Here is a 16749-nt window from a genome sequence, read left to right on the forward strand (position 1 = left end):
TTTTGTTTTTGTTTCCTTAAATGTTTTGTTAGTACAGCCTGCCGGAAAGACTGCTGATCAGTGTTGCCATGTCCGCTTATTATAAGTGAATTTGGGCTTGCTTTTCTGTAAAGTAGCTTGTAAATATTTGTGGTTGTGTATTTTTGGGGGCTTGTTGTTTCTAAACTGTAGTCGTTTATTTGGGCTTGTTTCCTAATTTCCAGTGATTATCAGTCACACATTTCCAAATAACCCGGTCCTTTTTGGACTTGTTTTTACGGACCTGGTTGCTTGCTTCTCTCATACAGTCTGGCCTGGCAACACTGCTGAGTGCTGACTGCGTCATCAGAAATGGACCGTGTTGTTGTTCCATCCTGAAATGTGGCGCACATCAACGTTGCTCGTTTCCATTTAGTTTATTTGTCAATTAATCAGTCTTTTAGTTACAATCTCTAGCTCCGTGCCAGGATATCCCTGCACATCAGATCTTTAGCATGTAAGTATACACACACACTATGTGAATGTTCCGTCATTAGGCTATAAAAAATAGGATTAGCCCAGGATTCATTTCTGTAAAACAGTAGTTTTCAACCCTTTTCATTAAGGACCATTATTTATTCGGAATTTGAGCCACGGAACCACCAGTTGATGAAATGTAGCCTCTCAGACCCAAGACAATAATTTTGTTGTTGTTGAATAAGATTTTGTCCACAATTCCATGCTGATTATGTGTGGTAGGAGAGATATAACAGGCAAACGTTGATCAATATCTCCAGTGTGAATATATATATATATATATATATATATATATATATATATATAACTCTCCATCATTTAGCTTCAAGGGACCACCTGGAACCCCCTCAAGGACCACATGGTGGTCCCCGTACCACTGGTTTTCAATTCCAACCAGTGGTCCAGTTTACTCATGCTGTAAAATAATAATAAATCACAATTCAAACCCTGTGACTGAGCAATCAATGCTATATAAATAGTTTGCATTTTCATCGCTTTTCAGGGCCGATTATTGGAAATCACAGCCAAAGAAGTTTTGCCAATACTGCAAGTGCTGGATAGCGGACAACAAGCCTGTGGGTATAGCCCGAGAAATAAAATAGATCAACGAATCATTTCTACAAATGTATATCTGTTATTGTGTGACGCGTCTTAATTATATCTTCATCTCCATTCTTCATTTCCACTGTAGAGTGTTGAGTTTCACGAAAGAGGGAAGAATCACAAGGAAAATGTTGCTGCTAAAATCTCAGAGGTAATACTAATATGTATAATGTGGTGGTGTTTTATGATTCAAATCTGTTGGTGAATTTGAACTGGAATTACAGAACATGTTATTGACCTCAATAGTAAACTAAATAGTTTGACTTATGAGTGATGCATGTTTACTGTACAATACATATTTATTTCATTGCTATTAGATGATGTCTTGCATACTATTGTATATGATTGTACTGTATGTCTTTAAATGTCAGGACCAATACACTCTACTTACAACTGTACCTTTTTGCAAACTGTTGAACCTGGGAACGATTCATTCTACAAATGTCTTTCAAATCCTGACAGTTTTCTGAAAAACCCTATGTTTCTGTATCCGTGGTGCTCAAATCTATTTCATGTTAAGGACCCCAAAGATTATCTGTAATTGGCCGCCGACCCCCATCTGAAAAATATGTTGTTCCAGGGACCCCTCCAGAAGCAAAGATTTGAGTTAAAGACGTTTGCTCTGAAATAATATATATTCAAAGATTTGCGCCACATTTTCATGATTTAAAAAAAAATAGCAGACTATGATGTGTACACTCTCAGAGTTACAGACCTGTAAGGGTCCATTTGGAACCCCCCTCAAATAACCTGTACCTCACTTTGAGAACCACTTATAATATGTACATACTAGTACTGTATGTATAATTTACATACAGTAATTTGTGTTCAATAAATTATACATGCAGTACTGCATACATATTATTGAAGCGGTTCTCAATGTAATACATTAATAATACAAATAATAAATAAAAATAAAAATATGTAATTTCCGGACTATAAGCAGCTACTTTTTGTCTCCACCAGGCCGAAGGCATGGGGAGAGAGTATGTTTTGCACTCCGTCCGTCCGTCCGTCCGTGTGTGTGTGTGTGTGTGTGTGTGTGTGTGTGTGTGTGTCCGTTAGCAGCTAATCTCGGCCACCGTTAACCCGGTCGATGCCAAATTTTGCACACACACTCCCTGGATGCCAACGATGAACCTCTGCCCCAAACTTTCCAGAACGGCCTGTTATAGCGCCACCAGGAGGCCGCTTTGTGCAAAACAAGTTTTTGCACAGCACACCTACAGATTTTGTCCAAACATCACGCAAATTGGTACACAGTCTCTCTAGAGCCATTCAACCAAACCAGTCTTTCAGATTTCTCAGACTCCATCGTGATTGGTTAAGATTGGCTTCCAAAGTTCACAGGAGTGCTCAGTTTCAAACAAAATGCTGCAAATCATGAACACATCGCGTGATTTCCGTGAAATTGTGCACCCACATTCCCACTAGGCCGAGGACAAAATGCCACATGAACAATTTCAACTCAGCCTCAAGGTGGCACTATAACTGGCCGAAAAGTGTTTTTACCTCTAACTGCACGGATCTGTGGATAACCTGGTGGAGACCTGTGCCCAGAAGGGCACTTTTTCTAGTTTCCCATGCTTTGAACCCTGCGGCCTATACAACGGTGTGGCTAATCTATGGACTTTTACAGCTAACGGCCACTAGGGGACCTTCTAAATCTATCTCTATGTCTATGGCCTCTATGCAGCTTATAGTCCAGTGCGGCTTGTATATGTACACATTTGTTTTTCCCCCTAAATTTAGCTGGTGCGGCTTATATTCAGGTGTGCTTTATAGTCCGGAAATTACGGTATATATTTAAAATGAATACTGTATATTGGAATCCGTTAAAGGGAACCGTTTAGGAATCGTTAAAATCCAAGAGGACGCCCTATAGTTCTTCTGATTAGCTGGTTGTTTGATTGCTATTAATCCATTTTGGGCGGGAACCCCTTTTGGTGTTAGCATTACGTTATGCTTTAGCTATTGAAAAATAGCAGATCTACAAGCTCATAACGATACGAGCTTGTAGGTCTGCTATTTTTGAAAAATCTAAGAACGACTGACATAGAAACATAGCTTTTTCAGAAAACTGTCATTTTCATTAGAATCTGATCTCAGGTCAGAATGTGGGTTAAGGAATCGTTAAAATCAAAGAAGACGCCCGGCTATAGTTCTTCTGTCTTCTGATTAGCTGGTTGTTTGACTGCTATTAATTAACGCCTTGTTGTGTCTTGGTGCAGATTAAAAAGAAGAGCATGGACAAGCTCAAGCAGGACGAGAAGAACTGCAAAGAGTTTGCAGCGATGGAGGCAGCAGCGATGAAGGCATACGAGGAAGACTTGAAGAGGATGCAGCTAGAATCCGGTGAGGGCTGGTTGGTTGATTTGAAGAGTTCTATTCGCAGTATGTTCTATTCAAAGAAAGTACAGCTCAATGCAAAAACTTCTAGGAGGAAAAAAACAGAAAAAGAACTAAGACTTGTTTTAGTTTTACAACTAAATCGGAAGAAAATGTTATATATATAAAAAAAAAAAAAAGCATGAAACATTAAGACATTAATGTTGAAACGCGGTGCTGTTGTGTTGATCGTTAAGGAACGGCGGAAGTCCCCACAACGAGTCCGAGCCCGCCTCCGTCTCAGCCCAAGTCTCAGCCCAAGTCTCAGCATCAGTCTCAGCCCAAGTCTCAGCATCAGTCTCAGCCTCAGCGACGAGAAAAGAAGGGAAAGCGATCGGAACAAGACGGGCCTGCAGTGTCCAGAACGCAGTCGCCGGTTTGGGTGCAGGGGAAGTCAGAAGACGGGCACATGTACTACTACAACACACTAACTGGAGGTAAAGGTCAACCTATTTTGGTTCATTTTTGTCATCAGGGACTTTTTTTTTTTCAGTCTTCAGAAATGTAAAAAATAAATAAAAAAATAGCAGATCTATTTTTTTTTTCACTTATTTTTTATTGAAGGAAGAACAGACAAGAAAAACAACAAACAAGACTACCGGTATACGGAAAGAAAAAAAGAAAAGAAAAGGACAGAAAGTAAAAGACAAAAGGCTGCATTTTTCATATTACAAAAAAAAACATTCAGTGAAATCCTATTGCAATATCGCTAAGCTGAGAGAAGAGATTCCACTTTTCCCACTTTTTTATAGAATTTATCCTCTTGTAGTATGAAGTATGAATGTTAGTTTTTCCATAGCATACAGTTCCTCAATAATGTCCATCCATTGATCTTTCGTTGGTGGGTCCTGTTGGCACCAGTGTCGTGTGATTGCTTTTTTACTTGATGCTAAGAGGATCTTGATTAGATATTTATCATGTATTAGAAACTCTTCAGGGATATTTCCCAACAGTAGAAAAGAAACAGTCTGAGGTATCTCAAAACACAGAATGGTCTCCAAGGTGGAGTGGATATCCTGCCAGTATTTCTGAAGATTGGTTATTTTTTAAATTTCTATTTTTGAAAAACCGTGGTCGGATGTATTTGTTTTTCTTCTTTTTTTTCTCGATTTACCACTTTTTGACAAAATATCAGTCCAAAACATCATTAGGACAAAAGTTGGATCGCCATCAGACACCAAAGATCTTGCATGGGTCGGCCTCTAAGCATAACACTGTGGTTCTAATCTTTATTTCTTTATTCTTCATTGGGATTTGACAGAGTCTAAATGGGAGAACCCAGAGGGCTTCCAGGGAGAGAGCTCAGACTCCACTCAGACCGGGCAGAGTGAGGTACGATCTACCAAACCATTCTTTAGGTTGGCCATCAGCTGACACAACATTGAGTGTCTGGGGCAGTTCTTTAGGTTGGCCATCAGCTGACACAGCATTAAGTATCTGGGGCAGTTCTTTAGGTTGGCCATCAGCTGACACAGCATTGAGTGTCTGGGGCAGTTCTTTAGGTTGGCCATCAGCTGACACAGCATTAAGTATCTGGGGCAGTTCTTTAGGTTGGCCATCAGCTGACACAACATTGAGTGTCTGGGGCAGTTCTTTAGGTTGGCCATCAGCTGACACAGCATTGAGTGTCTGGGGCAGTTCTTTAGGTTGGCCATCAGCTGACACAACATTGAGTGTCTGGGGCAGTTCTTTAGGTTGGCCATCAGCTGACACAACATTGAGTGTCTGGGGCAGTTCTTTAGGTTGGCCATCAGCTGACACAACATTGAGTGTCTGGGGCAGTTCTTTAGGTTGGCCATCAGCTGACACAACATTGAGTGTCTGGGGAAGTTCTTTAGGTTGGCCATCAGCTGACACAGCATTGAGTGTCTGGGGCAGTTCTTTAGGTTGGCCATCAGCTGACACAGCATTGAGTGTCTGGGGCAGTTCTTTAGGTTGGCCATCAGCTGACACAGCATTGAGTGTCTGGGGCAGTGGTTTTCAACCCTTTTCATATCAAGGTCCATTAACCTTTTAGGCCGTGTGGTGAGGTCCCTTTTCGTTCAGGTCCGTTCCCACGGAAGGGGGACTACACAATTTTTTCTCCATAAAAGAGATTTATAGGTAGAAAGTACAAAAAAAAAAGTTCTACTCGTCCCGCCCTGCAGTTATTTTATAATCCGCGAATTAAAACGGGACTATTTCTTACAAGGCGTAATAATATGTGCAAGGGGAGTGGTGTTGTTTTGGTCACGTGGACCAATCGCGTAGCAGCTTTATTCCCTTCCCATAATAATATTAGAGCAATGGCGGCCACCAGTTCAACCAGCCAAGAGGGGAAAAATAAACCAAAACAGCGGGGAAAAGTGCGTAAAAGTGAATCAAAGGACTCTAACGAGGACGCTGTGTTTCACGCCACGTGTTACTGTCGCTTTATTTGTAAAAGACGATTGTGTTTGGCCGAGAAACGCTGCACACAGACGGTGCAGGGGGAAGAGAGAACGCTGCCTCGGACAGTCACGTCTGAAACCCCCCGAAAGAAACGTCGTTCTCGGACAGGTTTGCCCGTCCCTTCTGCTGGCCATGTCCTTCCAGCCATCTGCATCATTTGTGGACAAATATATTACTGTTTTGGAAAACGGAAGAAGCTTTCACAAGCAGAAACAGTGTCTGTCAGGTAAGCGACCACCCTCCCTCTCTCTCTCTCTCTCTCTCTCACACACACACACACACACACACACACACACACACACACACACACACACACACACACACACGTTAACATTGGACTGGAAAATGCATTGCCAGTTTTGGACTGTGAAATATTGATTATGACGATAACTGTGCTACCGGTATTTACATACAGACCTATCATTTTCCCATTAGATCAGAGGTCTTTGATGTGCTGTGTTTGAGGCCAAGGCTTTGTGGGATCACTCTGTTGAATATGTTGAATATCATGTCTTTTTGGGTAAGGAAGTTTGCAGATAGAAAGGCGGTGGTCTTGTGATGTAGTGCATTTATATATTATTATATTATATTATACTTATCATTGATAAAAGTGTTTATCTACAGAACAGAGACTGAAACACTGCTGATTGAATTACTACATTATTAGGAATGCATGGAGGTCAAGGGGGCAGGTCACTGTTATTTTTATATTACATAACCATATAATGGATAGAAGATACAAAAACAAATTTCACCTACATTTTGAATTGTAAATGTGTGATACTATATATATACTCTGTATTTTGGCTGTCTTTAGATACAATGTTGACAGCAGACACCTTTGCACATGTTAAGTATTTTTTTGTCTGTGTGTGTGTGTGTGTGTGTGTGTGTTTTCAGAAATTAACAACCCTTTGCTGCCAGCTACAACATATTCTGCGAACGAGTCATCCTGAAAATGAACCAACTAAGGAAGAAGTTCATAGACATTGTTAAGAAGAATGAGGATATTGATGCTTCAGACTACAGGTAACTGTGTCCTTGACAGTTCAGTAAACAAAAAAGAACCTCTTTCATACTGAAAAGTTTCAATTTTATTCATTTATTCGCTCACAAGAAAGGCTATGACACTATGTTTAAATTAATTTGTTTCTCATTGTGAAAAAATCCCTTTATTTATACATTTGTGCCCGTCTTCTATATTTTCATTTTGCAGGCAGGATAAACTGAAAAGGCGGTTGGCCCGTGATTTCCCCCAGCTGCAACACGCAACATCTCTGAACTAGTTTTTGTTGAAACATTATCAGCAGATACACTGTTAGACAGGCTATCCATCAGACACGACCACAACTGAGTCAACGAGGTAAGCCAAGCTGAAAGTGACAATGAACACACATCTGGACAAACTACAGAGCACACAAGGACACTGTATAGTGCAGGACTGATATTGAACTTGTAAATGAAACTCCCGGTATGAAATGCCCTTGGCCTCCCACAGCAGAGGATTTGAATGTTTCTGAAGCAAAATCTGTTGTGCCAGTTGAACTATTCAATGTAATTTCCTGGATTATAGGTGCAACAGAGGAACCAACACTAGACTGTTATGTTGATATTCCTGAAGATGTAAACCTAAAAGTTTTATCTGTTTGTCAATACATTGTGCATCTAAAGGTCGGAAGCAGACGCCTAAGTCACTGCGTCTTGGTCTAACTGTTCGCCATTTAACAGGTTCATCCAATGTTCTGTCACTACTGAATAGATTAGGACACTGTGCTTCATGGAACACAGTTGTCAGTCTAGACACTAGCCTAGCTCAACTACAACTTCTAGAGGGCAGAGACAAAATTCCTAAGGGGTTCTCAAAGAAGGCACCTACCATACTGGTGTGGGATAACATTGATTTTGGGGAGGAGACACTGTCAGGTTGTGGAACTACTCACCATACAAATGGCATTATGCTACAAAGTTCTGTTGTTGAAACAATGTCTAGACCAGACAGACAGCCACTGCCGAAGTCAGTTTACACATTGAAAGCACCTCCTACATTCAACACAATCCACAGTCTAAAAGACAAGGGCCACAGAACTTGTTTCAGGATGCAAGGTACAAATCATTCTGTACGGCATCATCAGCTTTGCCAGAACTGTCCATTCCCCCAACAAGTGATGCTCTCCACCAACATTGCAAAAGGGCAAACTACCAAGCAGCAGTGATGAGACGTTCTCTGACTAGTAGGATGTGTGCTCCTTCACCCATTGGCAGTGGATGGGGCATGGAGGATGGGGAGTTAAAAGTAACATGGCTGACTAGAAATCCTGCCCCTGATAGTGTGTTGCAGGTAGTCCACTGTAATTGTAAAAAAGCAAATGTGAGACTGAAAGATGTTCATGTATGTCTGCAAAACTGTCTTGCACTGATTTATGTCACTGCCAGGACTGTGAAAATGTGTCAAAGGAAACAGAAGAAAGAGGTACATGGGATGATGACATTTGTATGCTATTTTGTATTTTCATATATTTCCTGGGGGGGGGGGGGGGGGGTTGGATGTACAAATGACAGATGCTGTGACACTTTGCGGAACTTGTAAATAAATAAATGTTTCATACCATATGTTGTAATAATTCTGACCTCTAGTACTTTAATTTTTAGTCTTGTCCATTTCTTTGCATTATTCCAATTTAGGGGGCGTGGTAACATTTTGATAGATTTTCTGCCATGTTGGTCCAAGGTGCCCTGATTTTCTTTTCTACCTTTCATTACACATTAGGTTGAGACATTTTCTATGTATGAAACATAAGCTCTTGGCACAATTTACTGTGTAGGTTTCATTGTACTGTGTGGCAAACACTTAAGTTGAAGCATATTCTTTAACAAATATGCTACATTTCATGATATAAATTCACATATGAGTAAACTAAAGGCACCAATACTTATGTCAGATGTTATGTATATGCATTTGACATTTGAGAAAAAAAATGTGTTGCCAAAAACACATTTTACAAGCAAAAACAGCAGCACACGATTTTCGTTTTTTGGTTATAAACTGTTTATACATTTATGGCTATAAAAAAAAAACAGCAGGTTTTTATGAGTAGAACTTTTTACCCAAAGTCTAGAAGGGTATTATCTATGAAAAAATGCATTGAATGCGTAGTTCGCTTGACATGGGAACGAAACTCATTTTCTAAGCACTTTTTCATGGGTCCCAACACGGCCTATTTTCGGCATTTGAGCCACGGACCACCATTTGACGAGATTCCAAAACTAAAGAATACTTGTTGTCGTTGGATAATTGGATTATACTTGGTCCTTCCAACATACTCTTTACTTATTTATTATTATTTATTATTCCGTATATATATTACTGTACATTTTTCTGTATTTATTCTCTCATTACTGCATTACTGTATTGCACTTCTGGCTAGACGCCACACTTCATTTCATTGTCAAAGTATTTGTATACTATTGTGCAGTGACAATAAATTTAATCTAATCTAATAAACTTTGTCCACATTTCCACCACTGGTGGTCCACGGACCACTGGTCTTAGAACTCTTCTCAAGGACTGATTTCAGTCTTTTTGATTCCACAGAAGCCAGCATGTTGCACAGCGAAAACATGCTCTCAATGCGTCGCGCATTGAGAACTTGCAGATCGTCTATGTTCGGCTTATTTGATGTGGTCAAACTAGCAATATGTTCTGAAGCATCTTCCAGAAAATCTGTGATTTCTTCCACCTGGTTGACAGCAGGGACAATATTACTAAAACATCATCATTTTACATATTGTGTTGATTGTTTAGGAATCAGCGCTGTAGTGTGTGGGGCAGCTCCTTTTATGCTGTCTCACAAATCACACATTTAGGATTTTATTTTCTTTAATCCATGTATTCTATAGAAACGGATGAAAACTATTCATCCACAATCCACTTAATTACTTATTTTAGGTTTTGATTTGTTGATATCTGAATTGTTGATTATTAGAATGATCAAAAACGCAATCAATAGAATCATCACTAAGACAATCAATATTTGGCAGCTCTAAATCGGCAGTGTGTCTGTGTAGAACTCAACAGGCGGTGGGTGGAAGGATGCAGTCAGTCCTGAAGGCCATACTTACTATTACAACACAGCAACGGGAGGTAAGTTGCAATGATTATTGTCGATTATTCTTCTAGAACCGTGTTATTATAGACTTATTTTTATACGACTACTAGTTTATACGAACCTCCCAACCTCCCAGTTTCAGGGGGCGGACAGTCTAACGACATGGTATTTTCCCCATTGCATTCCAACGTCCTATTTGTCCTATTCCTCTCACAGAAACGAGATGGGAACGTCCAGCAGACTTCTCGGCGGACGCATCAGGGCCTGGTCCACAGGATGAATCTCAGTCCCAGCCGGAGCCACCCGGGACCTCCAGCCCGGCCCCTGCAGCCCAGGAGCCTGAAGGCAACGGACAAGACAGCCAACAGCTCAAAGGCCCCAAGATCAGCTTCAGGGTGAGAAAACACACATCTAATCTATGTCATTTGACCCAGAGGTTCCCAACCGGTGGTGCTTGAGCCTATACCACCAGAGGGGGGCCCGAAAAAGGAGAAAAGAAGTGGAATGAAATATTTATATTATTACTACAGGTAGTTCTGCTGACCAGTGTTGATTTCGTCGACTAAAACTAAGACGAAAATTCGACTACCTTTTTCCCCCGACCAAAACTAAATGGAAACTAAGCTATGATGTCTAAGACTAAATATACTGACAATTTCGTTGACAAATAAAAACGATACTAAAATGTTAGGAAGGGACTAGTGGACGAGACATCCAGTATAAGTAATTTTACACTTGGTTTGCATGGTGAAAATAGCCGATCTACAAGCTCACAACGCGTCGCAGCGTGTCGCGTTGTGAGCTTGTAGATTGGCTCTTTTCAGCAAGTGTAAAAACAGTCATTACAACGGCATCAAGGCCCGCAAAAATGCATTTAATCGACTAAATCAACTGTAGATTCAGGCGACGATATTTATTTGACTAATACTAGACTAACACTAAGACATTCCAGGTGACTAAAACGTGTCTGAAACTAAATGAACTATTCAAGAGACTATGACTAAAAGAAAAATCAAAATTTGCTGCCAAAAACAACACTGCTGCTTCTGACCAAGCAATTGGTTGAAATAGGCTGTCCAGCCATGCTGAAATGGGCATGACGGCACACATAGCCGTTAATAGAAGACATATCATCAGTTGTGCTGATTAGTGATTAGACTGAGATTTGTCAGAGCAGCAGCATTATTGGCTTAGAAACGGAACACCAAGGGCAGATATACGCTTGTGTATTTTAACAGTTATTATGGTGGTACTTGGAGAGACAAATATTTTCTTAGGTGGTAAATAATCACTTTTATTTACCATTATTTTGTACTTAAGCTGTTAAGATAACAACATCAAAAGAGACACAACTAGGGATAAAACCTAAGGATAAAATGAAGGAAATGCTTTTTTAAAAGCTTTAAAATGTTTTTTTTAACCCATTCTAGACGGGAACCCCTTTTGGTGTTTATAGCATCATGTTGTACTTTAGCTATTGAAAAATAGCAGCTCTACAAGCTCGTAGCGCTTATGAGCGTGTAGGTTTGCTATTTTTGAAAAGTCTTGAAAATGTGGTGCAAATCTTTGAATATATATTCTTTCAGAGCGAATGTTTTTAACTCAAATCTTTGCTTCTGAGGGGTTCCTGGAACATCATATTTTTCAGATGGGAGTCGGTGACCAATTACATAAATTTTTTGGGGTCCTTGACATGAAATATTGAGCACCACTGATATAGAAACATGGGTATTTCAGAAAACTGTCAGGATTTAGAAGACATTGTTTTAAATTTCGAAATTTAGACTGTGGTGCTCTCACGTGCTCAGGAAGGGCATTCCACAGGCATGGAGCAGGCAGAGTAAGACAGAGTTACGATATAGAGCGTCGCAGTCCCGTCCCCTTTCAGAACGACGAGTGGCCCAGGAAATGAATCCCAATGCATTTTCCCCATAGGCTTTTCTTAAAGTATTTATTTAAAAACCGTTACGCCGCGGACAAAGCCAACTCGGATCGTGACAAATCATGACAATGAACACAATATTTTTGGCCGATCAAATCATTAGAAAGAAGAAAATAAAGGCAGGAGACAACACTATTTGTTTAGTTTTTCGGCCCAAAACATTGTGTTCATTGTCATGATTTGTCACGATCCGAGTTGGCTTTGTCCGCGGCGTAACTGTCTTTAAATAAATACTTTAAGAAAAGCCTATGGGAAAAATGCATTGGGATTCATTTCCTGGGCCACTCGTCGTTCTGAAAGGGGGCGGGACTGCGACGCTCTATTGAGGGGGCTGAGTACTGAGCGCTGTTGTTCATGCAGCCTGGAGTGTAGAGAGTGACAAGCTGGTGTTTTCAACGAGGGCGACGCAAATATCAGCAATTTTAGGCATGTGTGCAACATCATAACAACTATTTTTAAAGTATTGTTCTGACAACTAACGTCTCTGTAATGTTTATGTTGTACTATTACTAAAAAAACAATCTAAAATATAGGAATTTAAGATCATTAAAGCTGAGCTGTTGCCTGAGTCCAGTGCATTCCGCCAACTTCCGGTCCAGGACATTCTCACTCTTTGTTGTTGTAACTCTTGTCTTACTCTGGCTTATGGTCCGAGTGCCGCATTAGGAGCTTGTAGATCTACTATTTTTGGAATATGTAATTATTCTTTCCCAGCTATAGCGTTTTAACGCGAATCTTTGCTTCTGCGGGGTCCCTGGAACAAAATATTTTCAGATGGGTGTCCGGCGGCCAAATTCATATAAATATTCGAGATGGTCTTTCAGGATGGTGGACACAAACAAATGAAATCATAAATGGAGGAAAATAATCCATTGATTCACTGGTCCACAGCTATGAATGTTGACATTTTGATTTGCTCAGTTTGACCCTTTTGATTTGCTCAGTTTGACTGTATTTATTGACAGAGTTGTACAGATGAGATGAACATACCAGTGATAATAATATATAGCGATTATCCTGTTCTTTTGTCTGCTTCTGGCTGCTGGCTGGTAAGAACAGTGTGCTCCCACCATACCCCATGTGTCTAACCTGAATCACTGCACCTGAGTGCCCTTTAAATACACACCCAGTGCTGTCAAATCTAAAGCCCGCCACCAAGTGTTCAAAAATAGTATGCCAACCTAACAAATAATAAGTCACCATCCTAATGGCTCCTATACAAATGATACTGAACACAATCCCATCCGTGTGCTTTTTGTTAGAAAAGGAAAGCAGACACGGAGGGCACCGAAAAGGAGGAGGACGGACACTCTGACAGTGGCGACGAGAAAGAGGACGACGACGAGGAGAAGGAACAGGAAGAGGCTCCAAACGAGGGGGAGATGAAGACTGAGGAAGAGGAGGAGAAGCCAAAGGAGGGGGAGGTGAAGGAGGAGCAGGAGGGAGCACATGCCAAGACGGAGGAGGTGGAGAGGAAGGCACGTGCCAAGAAGCCGAGGAAGACCACACCATACGGTGCCTGGGAACAGATCCAGGAGGAGGAGGATCCATAGTAAGTTGAATTAATGTTTTGAAATAAATTAACCCATTTTGACCTGAGATCAGATTCTAAAAATGTCTTCTACGTCCTGACAGTTTTCTGAAAAAGCTATGTTTCTATGTGGTTCTTCGATAAAAAAAAAAAAGCAGACCTACAAGCTCGTAGTGCTCGGTGGCGCGCTATGAGCTTGTAGATCTGCTATTTTTCAATAGCTAAATCATAACATAATGCTAACACCAAAAGGGGTTCCCGCCCAAAATGGGTTTAATGAATGTTTTTTTTTAAATAAAAAGACAATAAAAAAACATTAATACAAATGAATAGATTAAAAGAAGAAAAATAAATAGATAAAACAAAGGCAAAACTAAATATAGTACAATTGTTCGAAAAGGAGTAGTAAGCCTAAGCTTACCCCTACCCCTATTATACAATTAAAAAATAAACAAATATGTCAAGGTTCCCTTTATATATCTGTTTGTCTATTTATTTTAGCACTAAGTGGAACCATAGACCATAGGAAGTTAGACCAGTGGTTCCCAAACTTTGTCATTTCAAGGACCCCCAAATTGACACTCATTAGCCACCATTTGAAAAGACATGCCAGGGACCCCCATAGGAGAAGAGTTTTACGGCTCTAGCAGTGATTCTCAACTATTTTCATTTCGAGGACCCCCAAGGTTTGGCCTGAATTAGGCTACGGTCCCCCATTTAATGGCATTTCTAACTCCGAGACCCCAATTTATATTGTAAAATCAATGTTAATTTACTCTGAGAGTGTACAAATGGAAACAAACGGACCAACGGTTCCATTTGTACACTCTCGGAGTTACAGACCCATAAGGGTCCAGTGGGTTCCAAACTATCATTTAGCTGCCTGGAACTCCCGCAAGGACCCCACTTTAGGAACCAGAGAGTTAGACTGTCTGTAGGCAAAGATGACGACAAACCCACAATGTTAATATTTGTTTTCCAGTGCATTTGTCTTATATGTAATGCCACCGCCGCTGTTCCAAAGCGCCCTCATGTAATTTATTTAAACTGTCAAGACACATAGAGACTCGAGAGAGGTCCTCTAAAAGTCTAAATGTATTGGATGTCGACGTTAAAGGCGAGACAAGGGAAGAGATGTACCTTTGACTTTTTTTTTAAGTATTCAGGACGGGAACCCCTTTTGGTGTTTAAGCATTATGTTATACTTTAGCTAGCACATACTTTAGCTAGCACATCTACAAGCTCATAGCGCAGCGCCGAGTGCCGCGCTACAAGCTTGTAGATTTGCTATTTTTGAAAAATCTTGAAATCATTGAATATATATTCTTTCAGAGCGCACGTTTTTAACTCAAATCTTTGCTTCTGGGGGTCAGCAGCCAAATTCAGATCATTTTCTCGTCCTTGACACAAAATATTTGAGAACCCACTGATATAGAATCAGGGTTTTTTTTCATGATTTAGAAGAAGACATTTGTAGAATCTGCCTCAGGTCTAAATGGGTTAATTATTTTTTTAAACAATAAGAGCTAAGATAACAAATAAAATGTATAGTGCATTATTGTTTTATTAAAATGTAAAAAATTAAGATGTCCTTCTCTTTTTTTCCCCCAGTGACAATGTGGACCTGCAGTTGCCCCAGATGGAGGGCATGGAGGGAACGCCCAGCGGTCTGGACGACCTGCCCCCGGAGCCCAAGCCCAAGTTCAGGGAGCGCACCATCACGTCTCTGGGGGACGAAGGAGGCCCCGCGTCCTTCAAGAAGACCAAGGCGCTCAACGGCAGAGCCAGAAGCATCAGACAGAGGGTGGAAGACGACTGAAGGCCTATTCATAGTCTGGATTTACAGTGGTGAGCTGACCACCGGAGCTGAAATAACGTTGAGCGGTGGTGAGTAAAAACAGAGAGAAGGGGCTGGAGCGGTGGCGGTGGTTTGCTCTTCACCGCGGCTCAGTGACGTCATGTTGTAGTTCGGTGGTCACCTCACCACCGAAGATCCAGACTATGTATGAGCCTTGACACTCCGACCGCCCTAAAACAATACCCTACGACGGACTCCACTCAACACTTCAACCACAGACACTCATACCTTAATGAACTCACAGCTGTACAAACTAAAGCCTGAGTTACCGGTAGGTATACTTGGTTGTGCGCGGGTGTCACGTATCGAAAACAACTGATCTACAAGCTAGATGGTTTTTACGACCCCGTTTCGCACTAGTATGGGGAGGGAGGCCCTCTAGTTAGTTAGTTGAATCGTCAAAACTCCTGCAATTCATCATCCATTTATTCCATTAGATTAGACCATAGACCATTTTATGGTTTTATCCAGAATCAAAACATTCTCTTGATGTAAATGAGTTGTGTACATTTCCCATATATAGCCTATAGCCACTATAATGTTTTAGTTATTACATAACTTAATATGCTTCTGGCTGTATTCTTCTTGGAAAAATCTAAAAAGATACTCCTGTGGAAAGGCTATATTATTTTACTTATATTGACCAATTAGTATAATTTAGTATAGCATTGATTGCATACATCTTATTTGTAGGCTACTGTCGTGAAAGTTTATAATAGTTTCAACACCAAAGTAGTAGTAGTAGTTGTGAATTAGCAGACTGGACATTTTGGACTGAATGTTTCCTTCATCCACACGTTGTGGGCTTCTGTTTTCGCCGAAGTTTTTATTTCTTTCAGTCATAAGTGCAGGTCTGTTGTACTTCACGTTCTACCGCCGTCTGCCTTGACTTCTGTGTGCGTGCTGACTGCGGCAGGCACGGTGTGGGCTAGCCCTCCCCCCCCCCCCCCTCACTGGTGCGAAACGGGCTAGTAAAAACGGGAGAAGCGTTTCTGATGCGCGACACCTGCACATGACGTAACTAAGGGCGCGTTCGGAAATAGCGCACTGTGCAATGCAAACTAATAGGCGAGTGCGCTCCCGGTGTGCATTTCCGAACGCACCCCAAGTATAAATCAGGCCTAAGACGACGATACTTTCCAGAGATTTTATTTTATTTTTCTGTACGGAATAGGAATGACGAGGTGACTGTTTCTTTTACAACATACTGTACATAACAGTACTGAAGATTTTTTGATATTAAATGTTTTAGTCTCCAGTGGTGTCGAGTGAATATTTTCAGTACTCATGAAAACATTTGTGGAGCATCTGGGAGACATAGCATTGGTCCGACTGGACTAAGGTTGGTGAGGGGTGCGTTAAAACGACCGGATTAAGGTTGGTGCGTTAAGGGTTG

General features: G+C 40.9%; 1 protein-coding gene across 2 annotated transcripts in view; it reads left to right on the forward strand.

Moving 5' to 3' along the window:
- Window positions 1-345: 345 nt before the first annotated feature.
- wbp4 (WW domain binding protein 4) overlaps window positions 346-16749 on the forward strand; it is a 186153-nt gene continuing 169749 nt past the window's right edge. The window contains exons 1-10 of one of the 2 annotated variants that reach the window (XR_014568898.1): window positions 346-475; window positions 998-1070; window positions 1187-1249; window positions 3330-3453; window positions 3684-3923; window positions 4748-4818; window positions 9982-10057; window positions 10239-10417; window positions 13227-13516; window positions 15107-16208. Coding sequence is in view for 1 of the 2 variants with exons in the window: in XM_083758981.1 (XP_083615107.1) it covers window positions 474-475; window positions 998-1070; window positions 1187-1249; window positions 3330-3453; window positions 3684-3923; window positions 4748-4818; window positions 9982-10057; window positions 10239-10417; window positions 13227-13516; window positions 15107-15314 (1326 nt within the window). In the remaining variant the exon portion in view is untranslated. Of the gene's footprint in view, window positions 476-997; window positions 1071-1186; window positions 1250-3329; window positions 3454-3683; window positions 3924-4747; window positions 4819-9981; window positions 10058-10238; window positions 10418-13226; window positions 13517-15106; window positions 16217-16749 lie in introns of those variants that run through there. The other variant, XM_083758981.1, reaches the window with a different exon arrangement.

This window comes from Protomyctophum parallelum, assembly GCF_964188405.1.
Source record: "Protomyctophum parallelum genome assembly, chromosome: 23".
NCBI lineage: Eukaryota > Metazoa > Chordata > Actinopteri > Myctophiformes > Myctophidae > Protomyctophum > Protomyctophum parallelum.